The sequence below is a fragment of the Caretta caretta genome, chromosome 28, assembly GCF_965140235.1.
Source record: "Caretta caretta isolate rCarCar2 chromosome 28, rCarCar1.hap1, whole genome shotgun sequence".
Lineage (NCBI taxonomy): Eukaryota > Metazoa > Chordata > Testudines > Cheloniidae > Caretta > Caretta caretta.
In genome coordinates this window covers 11197787-11220457 of record NC_134233.1, presented here as the reverse complement: position 1 = coordinate 11220457, position 22671 = coordinate 11197787, and the positions used below count along the sequence as shown (strand labels likewise).

Here is a 22671-nt window from a genome sequence, read left to right as displayed (position 1 = left end):
CGTTGGGTAAAGCTTCAAAAGGTGGAGCTCTGCATAACCAGCCTTGAGATCTGGCATTCGTCACCCTGTAGTGATACCAGCTTGCACAGGAAACCCAACCCGCAGCCCTTCCTGGTATCATGTGGCGCATCTCGGCATCATAGTCTGTGAAGAATTCATGCTTTCAAGGGCTGGCTTAGATATACAGATAACAGTCATAATTAGGGCAAGAGTTTGCAGGCAATGAAAAGAGAGTAATTGACAAACGTGAGCAATATCTAATCCTTTAAAGCCTGAAAGTGCCTTGGGGGGAGGGGACAGGAGCCGGCTGTGTGGGGGCGGTGGGGCTCAGATACTGGGCATTGAGAGCCTAGAGCCAGCTGTGCGCTGGGGAGACGGGGCATGAACCAGCTGTGTACAGGGGAGATGAGCAGGGGAGAGGTGCTGTGGACACGGCCGCGAGCAGCTGTGAGTGCCGTCCTCTCTGCAGCATGATGAGAGAGCCTGGCGTCCCACTGCCGATCCCAGACTTCTATGAAGAGGGAAGAAATTGGCATCAAGTCTCAACCGCAGCCAACCTGTGCCCTGGGGAGGAGACGGGTGTCTCCAGGAAGAAATCTGGGGGATTGTGACCCTGCATGCCCCACCCACCCTCTGATCAGCAATTCCGGATATTAACGGTGATTCCAGAAACAAAGAGTAATTTTGGGAAAAAATGCAGTCCTAGCTACAATTTCCAGAAAACGCTGGCCCTGGTTGTAACATTAAATCCGATAGTCTCAAGATCTAGGCCTGTGTTGATCAGATCTGTCACTCTGCCTTCACGGAGTTCACTCTGCTGGTGGGTTGTACCCCTTCCCCCATTCTGTGTCTGCCTTGTCTATTTAGATTGTAACTTCTTCAGGGCACGGGCCATCAATGCTTCTCGGTTTGTACTGTGCCTAGCAAAATGAGGACCCACTGTTAGTTGGCCCTTAGGCACTAAGGTAATGAATATGATTTGTAATAATCATCTCCTGGCACTTTGAGCCAAGGAAGCCGGCCTTGGGACGTTACTACTTAAAAGTGAACTGGGCTTAAAAGCATGGAATATTCTTTGTGACAAGTATCCCACAAATTCCACTGACCTCCCTTGTTTTCTTTGCCTTGAGCAGGGTTTCCAGTTTCCAGAACTGATGTGATCTCGCAGCTGGAACGAGGGGAGGAGTCGTGCGTCCCAGACCTTCATGGCTCTAAGAAAAAAGTGCTCCCGAGAGCTGCCTGCATAGGTGAGGCATTGGTTAAACCAACCCCAAAACTGTCGGTGAATACAGGAAACATTTGGGATGCCCTACAAAGATCTTGTGAGCTCTCCAAGTTCAGGATTGTTCCCTGCAGATGTGGAATCGTTAGGCAGAGGTCACTCATGGCTTCCCACCTATCCTGACTGACAACTGGCAGCAGGTCCCTCCCCAATCTCGCTGTCCCCTGAGATTTCTTCTGAGATACGGACCCAGAACTGATCCCTTCCTTTCTCTCCTCTGGGGAAGGTTTAAGGGAAAATCAGCTCCTGATAGGTTTGATCTGTCCTGTACACGTTTTTGTTCCTTCATCCCTTTTTCCGTTCTTCTCTCTGAGATTTCCTTTCTCTCTGGCGCAGGCAGAGACTTACGTCTGGATTCTCTCGGTCTCCCGTCAGGTTTTGGGATGGTGAGTGAAAATGAGGAGGAACCCCAGCAGGAAGATGCTGAGCGAGTAGAAGCCCATGGGATGTTGTCAGGAAGGTCCAAAGGGAATGATTCTGGGAGCTGTGCACGCCCAGAAAAAACAAAAGCCTGTGAGAGTCAGCAGAGGCCAGAGGAAAACTTCGGTAGCCAGTCAGACCTTATTACACGTGAGAGAATGAACTTGGAAGGAACACGCTACACATGCCTCGAGTGTGGGAAAAGCTTCAAAGGGAGCTCGGACCTTCTCAGACATCAGAGAATCCACACGGGTGAGAAACCTTACGCATGCTGTGTGTGTGGGAAATGCTTCAAGCGGAGCTCGCATCTCATTGCACATAAGAGAATCCACATAGATGAGAAACCTTATGGCTGCCCTGAGTGTGGGAAACACTTCAAGCAGAGCTCACACCTTATTACACATCGGAAAATCCACACGGGTGAGAAACCTTATGGATGCCCTGAGTGTGGGAAACACTTCAAGCAGAGCTCACACCTAATTACACATCGGAAAATCCACACGGGTGAGAAACCTTATGGATGCCCTGAGTGTGGGAAGCACTTCATTGACAGTTCATCCCTCCTCTCACATCAGCGAATCCACACAGGGGAGAGGCCCTACACATGCTCTGAGTGCGGGAAAAGCTTCAATCAGCGCTCAACCCGAATCACACATCAGAGAACGCACACAGGAGAGACCCCCTACATGTGCTCTGAGTGCGGGAAAAGCTTTAATCGGAGCTCTGTACTGACCACACATAGAAGAATCCACACAGGTGAGAAGCCTTATGGATGCTCTGAGTGTGGGAGAAGCTTCAATCAGCGCTCAAACCTTATTCGACATCAGAAAATCCACATGGGAGTGATCTGTAACAAATGCCTTGACTAGGGCTGGCCAAAGGTATTTTTTTCTTTTAAATCACATTTGCTAATTCCCACTTAGTGATCTGTGCCTCATCTTCACCGTGGTTACTCAGCTCCCCCAGATGAGTTGCCTGCTCCTGCCTTTTGCAGCTCACCCTTCTTTGGGGTCAGTCCTGTGATGTTTTCTATCAACTCCTTTCCTTTTGGGTCAAAGGAGCGTGTGTCCCTCCAGCCAGGAATGTTCATCAGCTCCAGGTGGGGGAGAGAGGTTTGTTCCCAACAAGCTACACTGAGGCAAAAACTACCCGTGCCTTACATCCACTAGGACTGTACATGGCGTTGGCTGCTCAAGTTAGTGATCTTGGTGTTAAAAGACAATTACAGTTGTCGTGCAGATGCAGCCGAGGTGCAGTGGTTGGCATTAGCTTTCCCCCCCTTGACCTGACCTAAACTCCATCACATGTCCTAGTCTAAACAAAGCCTGAGCATCACAGTTATACTGTTCCCCCATTTAAAAACCATTGTTAGTCATCAAGTTCCCCCACCAGGATCATATTGTTTCATTCCCAGTTGTCACAGTTCATCAGAGCGCTGTTGCTTCAGGTTTTCCTGAAGGCAGATATTTTTACTCCCGTTTTCCTCCCTTAAAATATATTGAAGTATAACAAAGAGCAGGAATAGGGAAGGGATAGGGAAAAATGTCTTTTCCCCTCTGTAACAACAGAAGAACATAGGGTAAATCAGAGGGATTCTCCATCACCATCTCTATCCCCCTGTTCTTCAATTGGTAAGGTCAATATTTCCCGAAGGGGCTGGGAAGAGGATTCTCTAGTAAAGGATTTGGAACTAAGCAAAAGACCCATTCATTTGCCTCCCAAAGCAGTTGTGGCCCATGCCCTGCAGGAGGTTGCTCCTGAAGATCTTCCCTTCCTAATCAGGTGCATGTTGCCTCTTATTTGGGAAATGCAATCCCTTCCTAGGTAGAGATGGGAAAAATGGAAGTGACATTTCTGTTCAGCTCACTCCTGGGAGATGCTGTAAATGTGTAGGAAATGACATCCATGAGGAATGTGATAGAGCTGCAGAAAGACACCCATTTTGAGTAGATACCTGACATTTGGTGTCTTAGAGGGATTCTAAGCCGCACCTGAATTTAGTCCCTTATTTAAATCTGTGCCACCAGATTAAAGAAACAAAAGGGCATATTTGGGGGAGTTCTACCTCAGTATCGCTACTGGTATGTTGTGTGGTTGGTGAAGAATTCTACGCCAGAGCCGTGTAAAATTGCTACAACTAAGGTCAAAGATTTGACAAGAACTCAGGTAGAAATGAGAGGTACGAGTGGTTGATTTTCACCCCAGAGATGGACGCTATGGTGACCTGTGGCCAAGGTAAACTGTTTTTAGAATTGCTCACACTTCTAAAGGATGCCATGATGAAACTGGGAACAACTGTCTTTTACCATTTGGATCCCAAGTTTCCTGAAGCACAGAGAGAAACAGCTGATTCCTTCAGAGCCATGCCATGCCTATGGGTCCCAAACTGGCTGTCTTGCTGGACAAGAAGCACTTCCGTGTTGGTTAAATGATGGTAGCCAATGAGGGAATGTAACAGATTCCAAGTTCAGACTGCAGGATACATGAATGCTGAGTCCAGAGTCTGTGGTTTGGTCTCTTAGTTTTGCTCTTGAGTCTAATGCATGTGTCTCACTTTTCCGCCTCCTGCTACTCTGAAAGATTAGAAAGTGTGATAGTAGAGCACAGGTGGTTTTTCTCATGATGCAGCCTTCCCACGTAGTGTGAGACCCCTTCCACCCACACAGGTGAGCCAGAGAGTTCCCCAGGGCTCTTGTTCACAAAGCAAAGATGTCACATTAGGCAGGAGATGTCAAGATCTACAATGGTGATGGGCGAGTGATGGGAGCTTTTCTGGGTGGTTGTTGTTTGGTTGTTTTTTTTCCATGTAATTTTTGTTTTGTTTTTGCAACTAGTTCTTTTTATAGCTGCTGAGACCCTTGTCCTTTTGAGCACAGCTCTTTAACCCTCAAGCCTGGCTCTGGAAACCTCAGAACTGGCTTTGCGTTTTTTTTTTTCATGTTTGCTATCTTTGGAGTTCGCACATCCAGACGACATGCGGTTCACAGCAGCGGATACTTTGAGAAACCTGCTGGGTGAAGCAGGCCTTTTCCAAACTGACATTGGCCCAAATTCTGCCTCAGTTCAGCTGGATTGGGACACGTCTGTGTCAAAGGAGTGGTTCACACCTGATTTGCCCATAGACCTCAGAGGAGGGGTAGTTAGATATAGGATAAGTAGGAATTGACAACAATGAAGTTAAATATAAAGGTGAAAGACCCTCACCTTGCAGGTCAACAAGCCTGTTCTGTTCTTTCCCTCCAATGCATCCGGCACTGGTCGCTCTCAGGTAGCACACTGGGCTTGACGGACCATTGGTCTGACCCAGTCTATGACCTGTCGTGCGTTCTTATGGAAGCCCTCTGCGGCCTTGTCTACACGGGCAAGTTTCTGCACAGGAAAGCAGCTTTCTGCGGTGTAACTCCCAAGGTGCGCACGCAGATTTCGTGATGCATGATAGAAAGGGGCCATGACAGGGACACGGTGCCGTGCGGGGTGAAAGTGAAGGAGCTGTGACATGCCTACCACAAGGTGCAGGAGGCAAACTGCTGCTCCATATTGGGGGCTAACTAACCCCAGCATCACGGCAAGAATCTACCTAGCAGCTGGAGAAAAAATATGTATGAGAGTCAAAGACACCCCCACGTGGCCTGTCTCTTCCTCAATCTCAACACCTGGAAGATTGTCTGGAAGACTCAGAATTTGAACTGCGGAGATTTGTCCCAGGCTGAGAGGGAATTCAGTCTGTGTATTAAGATCTCAACATTGCCTGGAACAACCAGTGAGTGAGAAAAGCTGTTTGATCCAATTCTTGCTTAGTATATTCAAATTAGAGTTTAGACTGGGAGTCTGTTTTCATTTGTTATGTAAACACTTTTGACCTCTGTGACCAATACTTATACTAAGTTAAAATCTAACTTTCTGGAGTTAATAAAGTTATTTTACTATTTTATACTTACTCCTGAGTTTGTCCAAAGTGCTTGGGAAAGTTGCTCACATGACAAAGGCTGGTGCATGTCCCCTTTATTTTTGATGAAGTGGCGAACTAATTAATGAGCTTACACTTTTCAAGAGAAGGCCGTGAGCCGTGTAAGATGGTACATTTCTGAGGTGCAAGGCTGAGAGCTGGGGAGATATGCTGGTGTCTCTGTATAATTGAGGAGTGGTTTATAGAGCATTCATGCAACTGAGTTGGGTGCTTTGCTGCATGTTGTTGGCCAAATGATCATAGAATCCTAGGATATCGGGGTTGGAAGGGACCTCAGGAGGTATCTAGTCCAACCCCCTGCCCAGAGGAGGACCAATCCCCAACTAAATCATCCCAGCCAGGGCTTTCTCAAGCCTGATCTTAAAAACTTCTAAGGAAGCAGATTCCACCACCTCCCAAGGTAACCCATTCCAGTATTTCACCACCCTCCTAGTGAAAAAGTTTTTCCTAATATCCAACCTAAATCTCCCCCACTGCAACTTGACCATTCCTCCTTGTCCTGTCATCTGCTGTCACTGAGAATAGTCTAGATCCGTCCTCTTTGGATCCACCTTCATCTAGTTCAAAGCAGCTATGACATCCCCCCCTCATTCTTCTCTTCTGTAGAGTAAACAATCCCAGTTCCTCTGGCCAGGAGGGATTTAAAGGTGGTTAGCCTTCCCTTTCTATTTATGACTCTATCCTACCGCAGGAAGTCGTCCTAAGTTAGGCTGCTCCCGCTGCGTGAATAACAGAGCTGGATTTGACGTCGCTTCGGTCGACTTACTGCTCTGTCTACACTGGGCTGGGTCGATGGGAGACGCTCTTCGGTCAATTTACCTTTTTCCTGCCGTTCCTGGCGCAGTCCCAACGGCGACTGGAGAGCGCTCTGCTGTCAATTTAGTGGGTTTTCACTCAACCCCCATGACATCAACCCCCAGTGGATCCACCGCAGCAAACAGAGCCTCCCAACCATGGATGTGTGTGTTAGTAGAGATCAAAGCGAATGTTAAATGTTCAAATGTATTGGGTGTTTAAACCTCCTGAAAACTCGTGGAATGTTGTTTGCACTGTTTTCACGTCTCTGTGTCCTGTTACGCTGTGATAGCAAAGAGTTGCCTTGTGTAGACCCCTGTCACTAAATAAGCCCTCAAAGGAGAATGAAGGTGTGTGGGATGCAAGTGAAGAAAAGGCTCATTTCCAAAGAAGGGGTGGTAAGAAGCAGGATCCCTGGGCGGGGGGCAGGAGGGTGTGGTTTGCACTGTTGTTGCCCAGGGTGGGAATGGGGAAGTGGGCTCTGGCTTAAAGCGGTGTCAGGCTTCGGGGGGCTGGGTTCAGAGCTGGAGGTTCGGGTTGGGGTGAGGGTTGGGCTACAGTTTTGGTTCAGGGGTTTCGAGTTGGGGGGCAGGTTATGGGGTCAGGGTTCCAGTTGGGTTCCGGGTAGGGGGTGGGGTTTAGATTTTGGGGGGAGGGTTTGGCCAGCAGCAGCATAGAAGTGCGGGTGGCAATGGGGTGCAGCCAATAGTGATCAGTCGGGGGTCTTTTAGGTCGTTTCAGTGTCAGTAGCACCCTGGGGTGGGGGTAGGGTCATGTTTACGACAGGGGGCTAAAGTGTTGGGGAAGGGGGTGGCAAGTTGACCCATCCCACTTCGCACTTCCCACACGGACACGCACAATACGTCGAAGGCGTGGACGCACACACGTCACACACACACGATGACACAAAACGGCACACAACACGACACACAAAAATACACAGGATGCAAACACACACACAACACGACACAGAAAGCATCACACACAAAACATCACACACACGACCCACAACATGTCACACACACACACTCAACACAACACGACCCACAACATGTCACACTCAACACAACACGACCCACAACATGTCACACACACACACTCAACACGACCCACAACATGTCACACTCAACACAACACGACCCACAACATGTCACAAAAACACACTCAACACAACACAACCCACAACACGTCACACTCACACACTCACACACTCAACACGACCCATAACACGTCTCACACTCAACATGACCCACAACACATCTCACAACACGTCTCACACACACTCAAAGACACACAGCATGTTGCACATACGTTGCATACACACAACTTCGCACACACAGTTTGTCGCATGTCGCACATATCACGTCACGCACTTGTCTGACTATGCACATGCACATGCACAACACGTCACACGCACACACACGACATGTCACAGACACGATGCACACAACATGACACGTGACACAAAATGGCACACGACACAAAATGGCACATGACACAAAATGGCACACGACATTGAGACACACATATGACACTGACACGTTGCACGTGGAACACACAGCATGTTGCACATCACACTTTACATGTCACACGCACAACACATCACACACAGCCTGTTGCACGTTGTAGACAGCACGTCACATGTTGCACACACAACACAGTGCGCATCGCAGGCACGTTGCGCGTCACGCGTATACAGCATGTCACGGCTACACTGCACGTCGCACGCGCACATGCACAACATGACACACAACCTGTCACACACACAAAAATCACAGCAACACGGACACACAACACATCACACACTCAACAAAACACTCAAGAAAACACACAACCACGTCTCACACACACACGACACCACATGACAAACAACATCTCACACACACAATCACGTCTCTCACACACGCCGACACACACTCACGCACACACGCACAGCACACGGCGGCTCTCACACATGGCACTGACACACACGACGTCTCACACACCCACGACACGACATACGACACGTCACACGACACACAAGACGGCAGAGGACACGACACCGAAATCACACACAACACCCACACGTCACACGACACATAAGACGGCAGAGGACACGACACCGAAATCCCACCCCGGAGACGACCCCCCGCGGGGGCGAGAGCGGAGCGGGGACGGTCGGGGGAACTCGGTCTCTGGGCGGCGCGTGGGGCCGGTGTGGGCGGGAGGGAAGAGGGCGGCAGGGGCGAGGGCGAGATTCCCAGCCCCCGGCGAGCGCTGGGGAGCGAGGGCTCCGGCTCGGCTCTCGCAGCGGCTCTGGCGAGGAATGGTGCCGGAGCTCTCGCCGGAGGGGAACGCGGCCGGAGGGGCCTGAGCCGCTTGGGCCTCTTTCCAAGGAGGCGGAACCAGGCCTCCGCTCTCTGCCCGCTGCAGACCCGGCTGCCAGGTCGGCGCTTCCAGTTCCTCGTCCGCACTCGCCGTCTTCTCGTGTGTTCGCCAACTCGCTCTCTCCTCTGCTCTCCTGGTGCCGTCTCCCTTTGTAGGACCCGGGTAGGTGTGCATTCCCACAGGTGAGGTCTCGGGAGCCATGGAGAAGTCGGAGCGGACGGAAATCATGCAGGGCAGTAGAAAGGCTGCTGAAAGTACCTGAAGAGACAAAGGGAATGAGAAGGGGGAAGTCCAGACTAAGACAGGAGTCTAGTCTGTAAAGAGAAACAACGGGAAGTCTAAGGTACAGAAACTCTTCAAGTTGCCAAAAGACATTTAGGATGGGAAATGACTTCTTGAATCCAGTCTCTTTAAGATCTTAGGCTTAGTATGTGTGTGTATTTGTATTTGCTTAGTCATCTGCCTTCTTCTGTTTGCTATCCCTTATAATCACTGAAAATCTACCTTTTCTAGTGAAACTATTTTTTCTTTATTATTATTATTATTATTATTAAACTCAGTTTGTGCAACGGGTGCTCCGTGAGGAAATGATTTGTGTGTTACTCCAAGGGGCCGCCCGGTGTCACTCTTGCTCCATGAGGGAAATGAGCATGACCTGAATTGGCCACCCAGTGTCACTGTTGGGCCAGGAGGGAAATGATTTGAGCACTACCTGAATTGGCCACGCAGTGTCACCATTGCTCCGTGAGGAAATGCTTTCTGCATGACTCCAAGTGGCCGCCCGGTGTCACTGTTGGTCCAGGAGGGAAATGATTTGTGCATTACACTGACTGGCCACCCGGTGTCACTGTTGCTCCGTTAAGGAAATTATTTGTGCACTACCGTGAGTGGCCACCGAGTGTCACTGTTGCTCCATGAGGGAAATGCTTTGTGCAATACCTGGATTAGCCACCCGGTGTCACTGTTGCTCTGTGAGGGAAATGGTTTGTGCATTATCTGGATTGGCCACCTGGTGTCACTCTTTCTTCATGATGGAAATGGTTTGGGCATGACCTGAATTGGCCACACACATCACTGTTGCTCCGGGGAGGGAGGGATTGTTTGTGTGTTACTCCTGAGTGGCCACGTTGTGTCACTCTTCCTCCATGAGGGGAATGCTTTGTGCATTACCCTGTGTGGACACCCAAGACAACATACACATCACACACAAAACATCACACACACAAAACACGACACCGACACACACAGAGAGAACACGTCACACATACAGAAACACGTCTCTCACACACACACAACACAGGACACCGACACACAAACAACATGACACACAAATAAAATGACACACAAAACAGCACACAACACGACACACAAAAATCACACACAATACACGACACCGACACATACACACACACACACGAGACGCACAAAACGGCAGACAATGTGACACAGAAATCACACGACACCGACACCCACACACAATACGACACACAACCCCTCACATGACACACAAAACGGCACACGTGACACACACACACAACACGATGCACAAAACATCGCACACAAAATATCACTCACACACACACAACACGACACACACACAGACAACACGACACACAACACGAGACACAAATATCTCACACAACACATGACACCGACACACACAACATGCACACAAAACGGCACACAACACGGCACACACCGTCACATGCACACAACACGGCATACAACATGGCACACACACACTCAACATGGACCACAACACGCACACATAAACACGTCTCACACACACAAAACGACACACAAGTCACACACACAACACGTCACACGACACATGCAACACGACACGCACAACACGTCTTCAGCCTCCTTCAGCCTTCAGCCTCCTCTGCCCCTCCCTGCGCTTCCCACAGCCAGTCCGCCCAGGCGGGGTCCTGGGGAAGCCAGAGGGTCCTGCCCCCCAACTCCGCAGTCAGACGGGACTCTCAGCCAGCCAGGAAAACAGAGGTTTATTAGACGACAGGGACATGGTCGAACACAGAGCCTGTAGGTGCAGAGAACCGGACCCCTCAGCCGGGTCCATTTTGGGGGGCAGTGAGCCAGACAACCCCGTCTGCCCTTCACTCCATGTCTCCAGCCAGCCCCCAACTGAAACTCCCCCCAGCCCCTCCTCCTCTGGGCTTTGTCCCTGTCCCCGGCCAGGAGGGCACCCGATTCCTTTGTTCTCCAACCCTTTAGCTCTCACCTTGCAGGGGGGAAGGGCCCAGGGCATCAGGTGCCAGGAAAGAGGGTGTCGGCCATTCTCTGTGTCCAGACCCCTGCACACACCTGCCCTCCAGAGCTCTGCAATGATCATACACCCTTACCCCACCCCCTAGATCCTTAAGAACTGCATAGGGGAAACTGAGGCACCCCCACACAATTCAGAGGAAACATGAAGTCCCGCTTCATGACAGATGACTCCAGGAGGTGAGTTGCTTGCTATCCTACCATGTTTTTCTCTGTCTCTCCTCTAGTATGTTGGCCATCACACACACTCTGTCTCTGTCTCTGTCTCCTCTCCTCTCCTCTCCTGGTGCCAACGATGACCAGGCCCCGGGTGCCTGGGCCCCATTTCCCCCCTGTGCTCCATCTCTTCCTGTATCTGCCTCGCCCCTTCTCCCAGCCCACACTGCCCACCGCTGCCTGGATGATTTCCCCCTCTCCTCCACTGCACCCCCCTCTGTGGGGTCCCTGTCACTCACCGTCTGCCTCCTCTCCTCCACCCCCTCCCCCGCTTCCCCACGGGTCACTCTGGGGGCCGGTTTTCTTCACCATCTTTGTGCGTGATCTGGAGGATGGGATGGATTGCACCCTCAGCAAGTTCGCAGATGACACTAAGCTGGGCGGAGAGGGAGATACGCTGGAGGGTCGGGATAGGGTTCAGAGTGACCCAGACCAATTAGAGGATTGGGCCAAAAGAAATCTGATGAGGTTCAGCATGGACAAGTGCTGAGCCCTGCACTTAGGAGAGAAGAATCCCATGCACTGCCCCAAGTATGCCATGTCCCCGCCCCGAACCGACCCTCCCGGAGCATCCTCAATTCCACGAAACAGCTGTTCTGTGGTGGGTAGGAAGTGCTGGGAAGGAGGGTGGGGAGTTGCTCAGTGGGGGTGTGTCTCTCTGGGTGGGGTCTGTGTGTGTTTATGCACAAGCTGATTGTGATGTCACGGATGCCAACAGCAAAGAGTGTTCGGCGTCAGCATTCTTGCCCTGCCGTCAGTCTGCCAATTGGCTTGGTTGACAACGGTTGGTGACCCAAGGAGCTGCGGAGAGACGTGGACCATCTCTCTGTCAACAACTTCTTGAATCAGCTATTTCCACAGGTGTTTGAGGAACAACAGGATGAGTTTTTACAGAAGGTAATTCCCAGATTCTTTCCCTGCTCATTAGATCGCACATGACAGGTCGGCGCCTCCTTCTCCTCGGGACGGGTGGGGGCGGGTGTGACAACAGGCAGGTCTCAGCGTTCCCTTTTGATTTGAAAGTGGCCATCTCTCAGGTCTCCTCCTGCTTCAGCCGGTCAGGTTCTTTGGAGGCAGATTTAGATGATTTTATCTTTCAGCAGACTAGTCAGGGGCAATTTCCAGGGATAGAACTAAAAGGGAAGATAACAAAACCAAAAAAGATAATAAAAACCAACAACCTTCAGTCTGACCCTGGGCAATTCGCTTCAGGGCTCTGGGCCCAACTTCCATCCTCTGTAAACAAAATGTTAAGAATGTTTCTTTCTGCTGCAGGGACGAAGAAGGAGCCGTCTGACACGAAGGGGAAGTGGGAAAAAGGAAGCCCAGAAGAGCAGGAAGAAGAGCGCACTCCCAGCCCCTCATTAACAAGCAGCTCCCATATGACGATGGTAATGATGCTGGTTGGCCGTGCTCATGGAAAGCATCCCTTGCTGTGTGTAGGAATATCTCCCAGGGGCTGAAAAGAAACACTCGTCAAGGGTGATCAACTCCAGCCAGCCTTTATCTGGGTCGCTTGAACGAGGCTCGCTTTGACAAAGGGGTTTAGGCACCTAAAGAAGTCCAGAGGTGCTTTGTGGGACTGGCAGAAGTGCCTGACTCAGGTGCCCGATTCTGATGCACTTTCCATGGCACAGGCATGGCTGAAAACCAGACCAGGCCCATCCCTGCCCTGGTCGGGGGAACCCACATATGTCCTGGCTGTGGGGTTCTGGCTCATCTCGTGGCACCAGGACCACTTGGAGACACAGAGAAAAGGAGTCTGCTCGAGAGCCTTAGCTAACAGCCTCTTGGCTTTTCGCTCCTGTGGTCGAGGCTCCTGCACTAAACTCCAGAGGTCCCAGGTTCCCTCTCGCCTGCCAACATCTGGGCTCTGTCCGAGTTACAAAAGCCTCTAGACACCTTTGTAACTCTTCCTCTTCGGGACAGAGCACCCTGCAGCGCATACAAAAGGCTGCAATTCTGGGAGCTTCTGACCCGCCGGGGGTCTGGAGTATGGAGGCGAGTGTGCCACTCCGCCGTGCTCTACTGCATCCTAGGATATCAGGGTTGGAAGGGACCTCAAGAGGTCATCCAGTCCACCCCCTTGCTCAAAGCAGGACCAAACCCCAATTTTTACCCGAGATCTCGAAATGGTCCCCTCAAGGATTGAACTCACAACCCTGGGTTTAGCGAATGCTCAAACCACTGAGCTACCCCTCAGCTGTTGGCAACCAGGACAGACGGTGCTAATCCAGCGCCATGCAGGTAAGCTGCAATAATCCCCAGGGGTTGCCCTGAGACACCAGGGCAAAGGCCTCCAGCACCCCAAGCCCTGGGTTGAGGTGATCCTGGAACCAGGCCCCCAGGAGTAACATTGTGCCCAGTGAGTTCTCACCCCCAGGGCTCTGGCCCCAGAGGCCCACGCTTTGGGCTTCTCCTCAGCCAGGCAAACTTGCTTCTTAAGTCTCAGTTACTTTCTGTCCTGACGGCGATTCCTGCCTGTTTTCTGGCAGCCCCACAAGCTGTGAGGTGGGGAAGGAAGAGGGCGTTTCCGTTTGAGCCCTATTCTCAGTCCCTTCCTCGCAGACACTGTGGGCTGTCAGAATTGCTGAGCCAATCTCCTCAGGCGCTCGGGGTGGGATGGGACATGGGGCAGGTTCTCCAGTGACCCCTCGGCGACACTCAAGGAGCAACTCGAATGGGCTTTGCAGGACATTGAGGCTTTCTCAGCAAAAGCGGGGTTTCCTGCAAGGAGGGGCTAGCGAGGGAGGAAACGGGGTGGCCCTTGGGGCCCCAGCACTCCCCGAGAGGCTCCCGTCTCTTCTCAGGAGAGGGGGCCAGAGAGGGCACAAAGGCTGAGGAAACCTTAGCACCTGGGGAGGCTTTTGAAGAAAAGGGCTCAGCCGGAGTCTCCACGCTCCCTCGGCACTGCCAGCCTCCCCCGGGGACAGACTGTTCCAGGGCAGCTGCCCGAGGGAAATACTCAATCCCAACAGGCTTTGTCCCTGTTCTTTGCAGACCCCCAGGGAGCACCCTTCCTCAGCCCCGCTCCATGCCCTGCTGATGGCAGCCGTGAAGGGTCTGACAACACCCACCCTGCAGAGATTTAGAGCCGCAGAGGAAGAGCTGAGGGCCATCGTAGCTCTCCACGGAGACAAGATGGAGAGAGTAAGAGACGCCCGCAATGGGGCAGGGGGATGCTGCGCAGAGAGGGGGATGGGAGAAGTTCCTCTCCTCGGAAACCATTCCTGGGACACTGGCATGGGATTGGAAGATTGGCTCAGCCCCTTGCCATTCATCGCTTGGCCACGGGGATAGGTGACATTCAAGCCCTTCTCCAAAGACCGCCTGCACGTGGCGCGGAAGTGCAGACTTATTCCCTTCCTGGGCTTTGGCTTTCCTGAAACTCTGAGACTAATCAATGAACAGAATCCTCAGCCTGAACTTCCTCCCCAACCTGCCTGTTCCTAGGGTTTCCTGCAGGTCATCCCTGTCTCTGCCCGAGTTCCTTCTTTCCAACAGCTCCCAGCGGGAAGTTAACAAATGGCCCCTCAATCAGCAGATTGATTTGTGCAGGGCTCTAACTCCTGCTAGCAGAACAGGTCAACAGAATCCAGCCACCCGCCTTGGAGCTCCTGCTCCTTGTTCGAGAGGGGAAAGAGCAATGAGCAATTCCTCACGGAAGAGTCCTAGGAGGTGGCTTGTCCCTTTAGGGTCTGTCTCCCTGTGTTGCAAACTCTGCAGCAGGAGCCTGAAAGCCTGGCCCTATGGACTTGGGCTCCCAGGGCTGGCACTGAGGGGCCACAACAGCAATGCAGACTCTTCTGGGCTGGGGCTGGAACTTGATCTCTGAAGCCTGGGGAGGACGGTGGCTTCAGAGCCTGGGCTCCAGCCCAAGTCACCTTGTCTGCACTGCTCTTCTAAGTGCCATAGCATGAACCCGAGGTTAGAGACTGGGGACTTAGGAGACTGGGGCCGGGAGCTGGCTAGCCCCACCCAACTAGCCCTGCCTCCTGTCTCTGCCATGGGCTCTGGGATACATCGGTAGAACCAGCTGGGTCTGGAGCAGTGCTTCTCAACCTGTGGCCCGGTCAGCACAGAGCTGCGCCCCTTTGGGACATCCTCAGGGACAAACAGGTCGGATTGGATGTGCCCCACAATGGAACCTAGGTTGAGAACCACTGGTCTGGAGGAACGGATTGTGCAAGAAAGAGCTAAAAGGAAGTTGCAGAGATGGAGGAAAGGCTCCTGGAGGGAAGCCCTTGAGAGCGGGACTGAGAGCCGTTTGCTACGGCAGGGAAGGCCCTGGGACATCAGGGGAGTTAGGACTGTGCCCACTCTAAGGTTTTGTGCGTGTTTTTGAGCTTGAAGGTGCTAACCCAGACCTCAGGAAGACTGGGGTTCCTGGACTTGTCAAAGCCTCTTCGGGAGCAGCCAAGATGGGCAACCGAGGTCAGAGGAGGCTTTCAGGGCTGCCAGGAGGGCTTCCCTGGGAGGAGGCCACTCATTGATAAATCCATCCCTCAACTTTCCGGCATTCTTCCAGGTTGGAGACATCGTGGGAGGGATCTTAATCTGGCTCGACAACAGCTGTGATCCCAGAGCCAGAAGAGCAGTGCTCAGGGCTATGGCCTTGCTGGCTCGCTCCCACCCCCAGGACGTGGTTCTAACCTGTGTGGCTCACACGCTCTCATCGCACAGGTAGGGAGCTGCTTTGTTATCTCCTCAGTCCAGTAGTTCTCCTCCTGCTCCTACTGACAGGCCACAGGCCGGGAGGGGTCCGTGGGGCTCACACAGTTGGAGGGAGTTTCCTGCTGTGCAGAGAGCTGTCCACGCTTCCTAAGAGGAGATGGCCAGGCCCAGCCACTAAGGAGCCAACCCCTCCTCCTACACTCCCCGGGATGGAGACATGCCACTTTTCTGGAGAATTCCAGCATTCTCCTGATTTCTATGGGTCACCCCACTTCCTCTCAGATCCAGTACAGGGCCAATCAATGATTTGGGGGCTCACTCAACATCCCTGGCTCATGAGGTCTGGCTGCTTCTTACTGCAGGAGAGAAGGCAGAGACGGAAAAGGGACATGAGGCCCATCTGTCTATCCCCTGGAGACCAGTGCAGGATTCTTACCTGTCCTAAGACCCCCCAGTTATTCCATGGCTGAGGAATTGGTGACAAAATGCACTCATCCTTATGGAACGGTGGGGCAGAGGTCAATCTCTTAAAACAGACATTTCCAGCCCTTTTTGATGCAAAAGAAAAGAAAATAAAATCAACAAAAAAATCATCCCCACATGACCAGAGCCTAAATGCAGTGCAGCGAGCAGACAGCTAGCATTAATAGCTCTGAGAGGGGGGAGTGCCTCTTTCCACCTCAATAGATTGTTAACTTTCAGTCCTGCTGGTTATTGCTGATCACTTGGAAGGGTCAGCCAGCTGAGGGGTTTGTAACACAACTCCCATGTGTTCCTCGGGGCCATGAAACCCAAGTGAACCCTAGCCAGAGGTCAAAAGTCCAGCTTTCCTTGGCATCTTCTGCAATGCAGTTCTGCACTGACCTGAGTGAAATTTGTGTCACACTGCAGAGCAAATTGAAGAGCGGCAGGAAAGAAATGGAACTTCTTACCCAATTCAGTTATCAGAGGAATACAGTGTTGGTTTTCAGATTTGAGTGCTTGATTTGTAAACCTTTCTGAATTTCAGAATCAGGTCTGAATTTCTTGGAACAGCCACAGTGCTTTCCAGGGGCTGTGCTCAGAAGTTACAGAAACTCGGCAGCATTGGCACAGAAGTTCAGTCAAGCTTCCGGAACACTTGCTTCCAGGCCATTTGCTCTTGAGTTGTCCAACCTAGTTCTCAATGTCCTAGGGCTTGACCACCACGTCCGACCTTCCTCACCAAACTTGGATGTCAAATGACTGGAAGTCTTTTGGATCCATCTGCAGTCTTCCTCTGCAGATGCCTGCGGGGACCAGCAGGACTTAGATCCGCAAGAATGGAGGAGGGGGATTTCAGTCCTACTTTCCTTCCATCTCTGTCACATTGGGCTTTACAATCTCCTCTTCCAAGCTCTTGAATCTTCTCAGATCAGGGCATGTGCTGACTCACTCTCTGACCCTGTCCACCACACTGCAGTAGAATTGAGCTGCTAAGAGACACTTGGCCAAACGCTGGGTCTCCGTTATAGCCCCAAACAGCCAGAGGAACTCCAATGATGTCAGGCAAGTTTCTCGGGACTGACCCAAGTGTAACAGAGCAGAATTTTGCACAGTCTGCGGGTCACAGTTTGGTGGTCATTCTGTGGTCAGTACATGGTCACTGTCTTGGAAAGAGTGGGTTAGCTTTAGAAACAAGAACCCATTAGGGGAAAGGAATAAATACAACTTTCTCTGAAGGGACTTGCCCTGCCTTAGCCTCCCTGCACCAGTGGCTGTCTCCTCTGGTATTCCAAGCCTCTCCCTGGGGAGGGCAAGAGATGGCCAAGCAGGAAAGCTCTGACGTGTGTTTCTGAATTTGCAGATGTGCCATTGAGTTGTGGAAGGCCTTGGGTGAATCATAGAATCATAGAATCATAGAATATCAGGGTTGGAAGGGACCCCAGAAGGTCATCTAGTCGAACCCCCTGCTCAAAGCAGGACCAATTCCCAGTTAAATCATCCCAGCCAGGGCTTTGTCAAGCCTGACCTTAAAAACCTCTAAGGAAGGAGATTCTACCACCTCCCTAGGTAACGCATTCCAGTGTTTCACCACCCTCTTAGTGAAAAAGTTTTTCCTAATATCCAATCTAAACCTCCCCCACTGCAACTTGAGACCATTACTCCTCGTTCTGTCATCTGCTACCATTGAGAACAGTCTAGAGCCATCCTCTTTGGAACCCCCTTTCAGGTAGTTGAAAGCAGCTATCAAATCCCCCCTCATTCTTCTCTTCTGCAGGCTAAACAATCCCAGCTCCCTCAGCCTCTCCTCATAACTCATGTGTTCCAGTCCCCTAATCATTTTTGTTGCCCTTCGCTGGACTCTCTCCAATTTATCCACATCCTTCTTGAAGTGTGGGGCCCAAAACTGGACACAGTACTCCAGATGAGGCCTCACCAATGTCGAATAGAGGGGAACGATCACGTCCCTTGATCTGCTCGCTATGCCCCTACTTATACATCCCAAAATGCCATTGGCCTTCTTGGCAACAAGGGCACACTGCTGACTCATATCCAGCTTCTCGTCCACTGTCACCCCTAGGTCCTTTTCCGCAGAACTGCTGCCTAGCCATTCGGTCCCTAGTCTGTAGCTGTGCATTGGGTTCTTCCGTCCTAAGTGCAGGACCCTGCACTTATCCTTATTGAACCTCATCAGATTTCTTTTGGCCCAATCCTCCAATTTGTCTAGGTCTTTCTGTATCCTATCTCTCCCCTCCAGCATATCTACCACTCCTCCCAGTTTAGTATCATCCGCAAATTTGCTGAGAGTGCAATCCACACCATCCTCCAGATCATTTATGAAGATATTGAACAAAACCGGCCCCAGGACCGACCCTTGGGGTACTCCACTTGATACCGGCTGCCAACTAGATATGGAGCCATTGATCACTACCCGTTGAGCCCGACAATCTAGCCAGCTTTCTACCCACCTTGTAGTGCATTCATCCAGCCCATACTTCCTTAACTTGCTGACAAGAATACTGTGGGAGACCGTGTCAAAAGCTTTGCTAAAGTCAAGAAACAATACATCCACTGCTTTCCCTTCATCCACAGAACCAGTAATCTCATCATAAAAGGCGATTAGATTAGTCAGGCATGACCTTCCCTTGGTGAATCCATGCTGGCTGTTCCTGATCACTTTCCTCTCATGCAAGTGCTTCAGGATTGATTCTTTGAGGACCTGATGGATGGGACAAGGCTGTAGTGTGCACCGTGAGGTAATTAGGACAACCTAAAATGCTGTTGGCAGGCCTAACTGTGTAGTGTAGCCCAGGTTTTAATCTCCTGCTGATGGGATATATGCTGGGTGCCTTGTTTCCTTTCCTTAGGAGTGCTTGTTCTCACACCTATCTCCTTGCTTTCCATTCCAGTTCAGGGAAGGAGAGAATAACCAAGTCTTCAGGTATGAAAAGGCAAAACATTTCTACATGACCCTTCGCAGTCAGTGAAACCTGTGGTGGGAAACGTGCCCTTGATTTTACTGCATTTTGGTTTCTTGTCTTGTTGGTTGCTCCCGAGGAGCTGGCAGGGAAATGTCCATGGAGAAGTGGAGTGGATGTGAGGTTTCTTGCTTATGAGATTTACCTGCGTTTTGGCCTCATTGGGAGAAGGGCAAATTGGATGAGACATTGCAGCTTTTCTGATGCCTGTCTGAGTTTGGAAAGTAAGTTCTTTGTTGTCCTGTTCTTCAAAGGAAACTGAGGGAGTGGATATACACTGGCAGCTGAGAAAGCCTTAGAAGGGGAAATCCAAATCTGGGCACAATTGGTTTCTGTCGTAGATTGTAGTGTAGTATGGTGTTTATCATGTTTGCTTGACACGCAAAATATCCCTGGTTTAAAACTAGGCAGAAACAGTGCCTTTTCCCCCGACTGATCACTTTTGGTCTTCCTCCATTCCAAGCGCTTTGCTGAAATACACCCGTATTTCCCACACTTTTTGTTCCTTATTCTGTCCTTTTACGGTATTTTAGGGTTGTAATTTAATTGCCACACAATTTTGCTCACGAATTAAAGTTTAACACAACATTTGACAGCCTTTTCCCATGCCCTCCTTTCTGTCACTTACAGGAGTTTACTTATGGGAATATTCACTGATTTACTGCACCGAGCATTTCAAAGGAAAGGTCAGAATCATCTACCTTGGATTCACTTTCCTTACTTCTTTCTAATTCTTTCTCTCACATAGATGGGGAAATCTGTGTTGGAGCAATTTAGCTTACCACTCTCTCTTTCTAGACGGAAGCTGACACAATTTAAAACTTCCCAATTTGCAAATATCTATGTGAAAATATTTCTTAAACCAATGCAGAGATCCTGGGCAGGGCTAGGGGTAAGGCAGATTAATAATTGGCTGTTCTTTATTTTGGTGCTTGCTAATTGGCCATTTGGAATTTTAATACATGATGGCATTACAGCCAAAAGATAATCTCAAAATGTGGAGAAAAAACGGTTATACGGGCTAATAAAGGTTTCTTGATGTCACACCAAAAGTGATGCATTCGAGTATGAAAGAAGAACTAATTAATATCTTATGAGCATTTGTTATTAGTTGTAGCCATGCAGGTCCCAGAAAAGCTTGTCTTTGTCCACAACAGAAGCTGGCCCAGTCAAAGATATTATCTCACCCACCTGTGCGTTTGCTCGCCACACTACCTGAGAAAAGCGGGAAGAGACTCAAAGCAGAGAAAAGGGAACAAAGAAGTTGAATTCCTAGCTGAAAAATGGACCTCTTTGTCAGCTAGAGCCAATTTCAGATGATTCTGGGACCTCTTGTGGCTATTCCTGGTTTTGAAAAAAGCCAGGTATTATTTAGACAATATTGCTTCTAGTATATCCACTGAAGCAGATTTATGCTTCACGATTGCTGTGTATCCAAAGAGATTCATTCAATTCAGCACACAAGTGAATAGAGATAGGCAGCTGGAGTCAGCCAGTTCGCCCCCATCTCAAAGTCTTTGGTTTTTAAAAATGCCCCTTTTTGTGTTTATAAGGGACAGGGCACAAAATGGCCAGATAATAAGCTATTGGGGTGAAAGTTCTGAGGTTTTTTTAATTTGCAGTGAAGACTGAATGGAGAATTGTGTCGAGAAGTTTCTTTCCCTGACTGAGGGTGGAACCAAGGCAGCATCAACGAGACTCCTAACCAGTAGACCAAGGGTACTCAACAGGTGTACCACGGGCCAACTCTAGACAGCCAGAAATTTTTAATGGACCCTGAAATCTTTTTATTTACTTATTATGATGATTTTTTTAAACTTATTTTCTCTGGAGTCTGGACCTTGATTATATCTTGACCAAGGAATTTGGACCTTGACAAAAAATAGTTGACTACCCCTGCAGTAGACCATAATGGGGGGTAATGTAGGGTTTTTTGGTTCAGCTTCTCTATGCTTTCTAAGGCTACTTTCTCTCCAATTTAGGAAATGGTCCATTCCCCATTTCAGAGGGGACAAGAACAGAGAGTGAAGGAACCCCTGTGCTCATAACCTGAGCTCAAGCAAAAGCATTGAAACAAGCTCAAATTATGATTTAGGTTCCTCCATCAGACTCCCAAGAGCAACACAAAAGAGGAACAATCCTCCTCTGCTTTCATTTACCCCACCGCATCCCTCTCCGCTTCTTCTTCTGCCTACCTAGTGGCTTGTCCAGGGAAACCACACCGCTGATTATAATTTTGGCATAGAAAGCCAGGGAGGGGATTTGCTTCCACTTCACATGAGCAGATAGCATTCTGACTCAGTGTCTAGAATCAGGTTTCTCAGTTTCGGCTGCCTCCAGTTTGTTACCTCTGTGCAGGCAGGAAGCAGCCAAAGTGCTGACCCTCGCGTCACATTGGGTCTGGCTGGGATCATGATGTTTTGCAGAGCATCGGAAAGTCCATGTTTTATCTCTTTGTCCTTCTCGGTAAGCCGGACCCTTCCCCACAAATGGTTTCATCTGACGCTGGAGGGATCGAAGTACCTGCAGCTTTCCTTCACTCATCTTTATTTTCCTGCATTTCTTGTGTCTTGTATTTCTGTGCCAGGGAGCTGGCAGGGAAATGCCCATGGGAAAGTGAAGTGAAAGTGAGCTTTCTTGGTTTGGAGCTTTCCTGTTGTCATAAATATAAAGGGAAGGGTAAACCTCTTTAAAATCCCTCCTGGCCAGAGGAAAAATCCTCTCACCTGGAAAGGGGTAAGAAGCTAAAGGTAACCTCGCTGCCACCTGACCAAAATGACCAATGAGGAGACAAGATACTTTCAAAAGCTGAGAGGAGGGAGAAAAACAAAGGGTCTGTGTCTCTCTGTGTGATGCTTTTGCCTGGGACAGAACAGGAATGGAGTCTTAGAACTTAGTAAGTAATCTAGCTAGGTAGGCGTTAGATTATGATTCCTCTAAATGGCTGACAAAATAGCTGTGCTGAATAGAATGAATATTCCTGTCTGTGTGTCTTTTTTGTAACTTAAGGTTTTGCTTAGAGGGATTCTCTATGTTTTGAATCTAATTACCCTGTAAGGTATCTACCATCCTGATTTTACAGAGGTGATTCCTTTACTTCTATTAAAAGTCTTCTTGTAAAAAAACTGAATGCTTTTTCATTGTTCTAAGATCCAAGGGTTTGGGTCTGTGGCCAGGAAGTGGGGTGCAAGGGTTGGGAGGATTTGGGGGGGAAAGACATGTCC

General features: G+C 50.0%; 1 protein-coding gene across 1 annotated transcript; it reads left to right on the top strand.

Annotated features, from left to right (window-relative positions):
• The first annotated feature begins 1622 nt into the window (after positions 1 to 1622).
• On the top strand, positions 1623 to 20104 carry LOC142070239 (uncharacterized). The gene is made up of 2 exons (XM_075123794.1): positions 1623 to 2544; positions 20078 to 20104. Exons 1-2 carry the CDS (start codon positions 1666 to 1668, stop codon positions 20102 to 20104), a joined length of 906 nt encoding a protein of 301 aa, XP_074979895.1. The 5' UTR covers positions 1623 to 1665.
• Positions 20105 to 22671: the final 2567 nt, after the last annotated feature.

What these genes read in the sequence shown, in the direction of transcription:
- LOC142070239 (XM_075123794.1), top strand. Translation starts at nt 1,666, where the DNA reads ATGGTGAGTGAAAATGAGGAGGAACCCCAGCAGGAAGATGCTGAGCGA. An exon ending in ATCAGAAAATCCACATGGGA is followed by an intron (nt 2,545 to 20,077) that starts GTGATCTGTAAC and finishes TGTCACTTACAG; the next exon opens with GAGTTTACTTATGGGAATAT.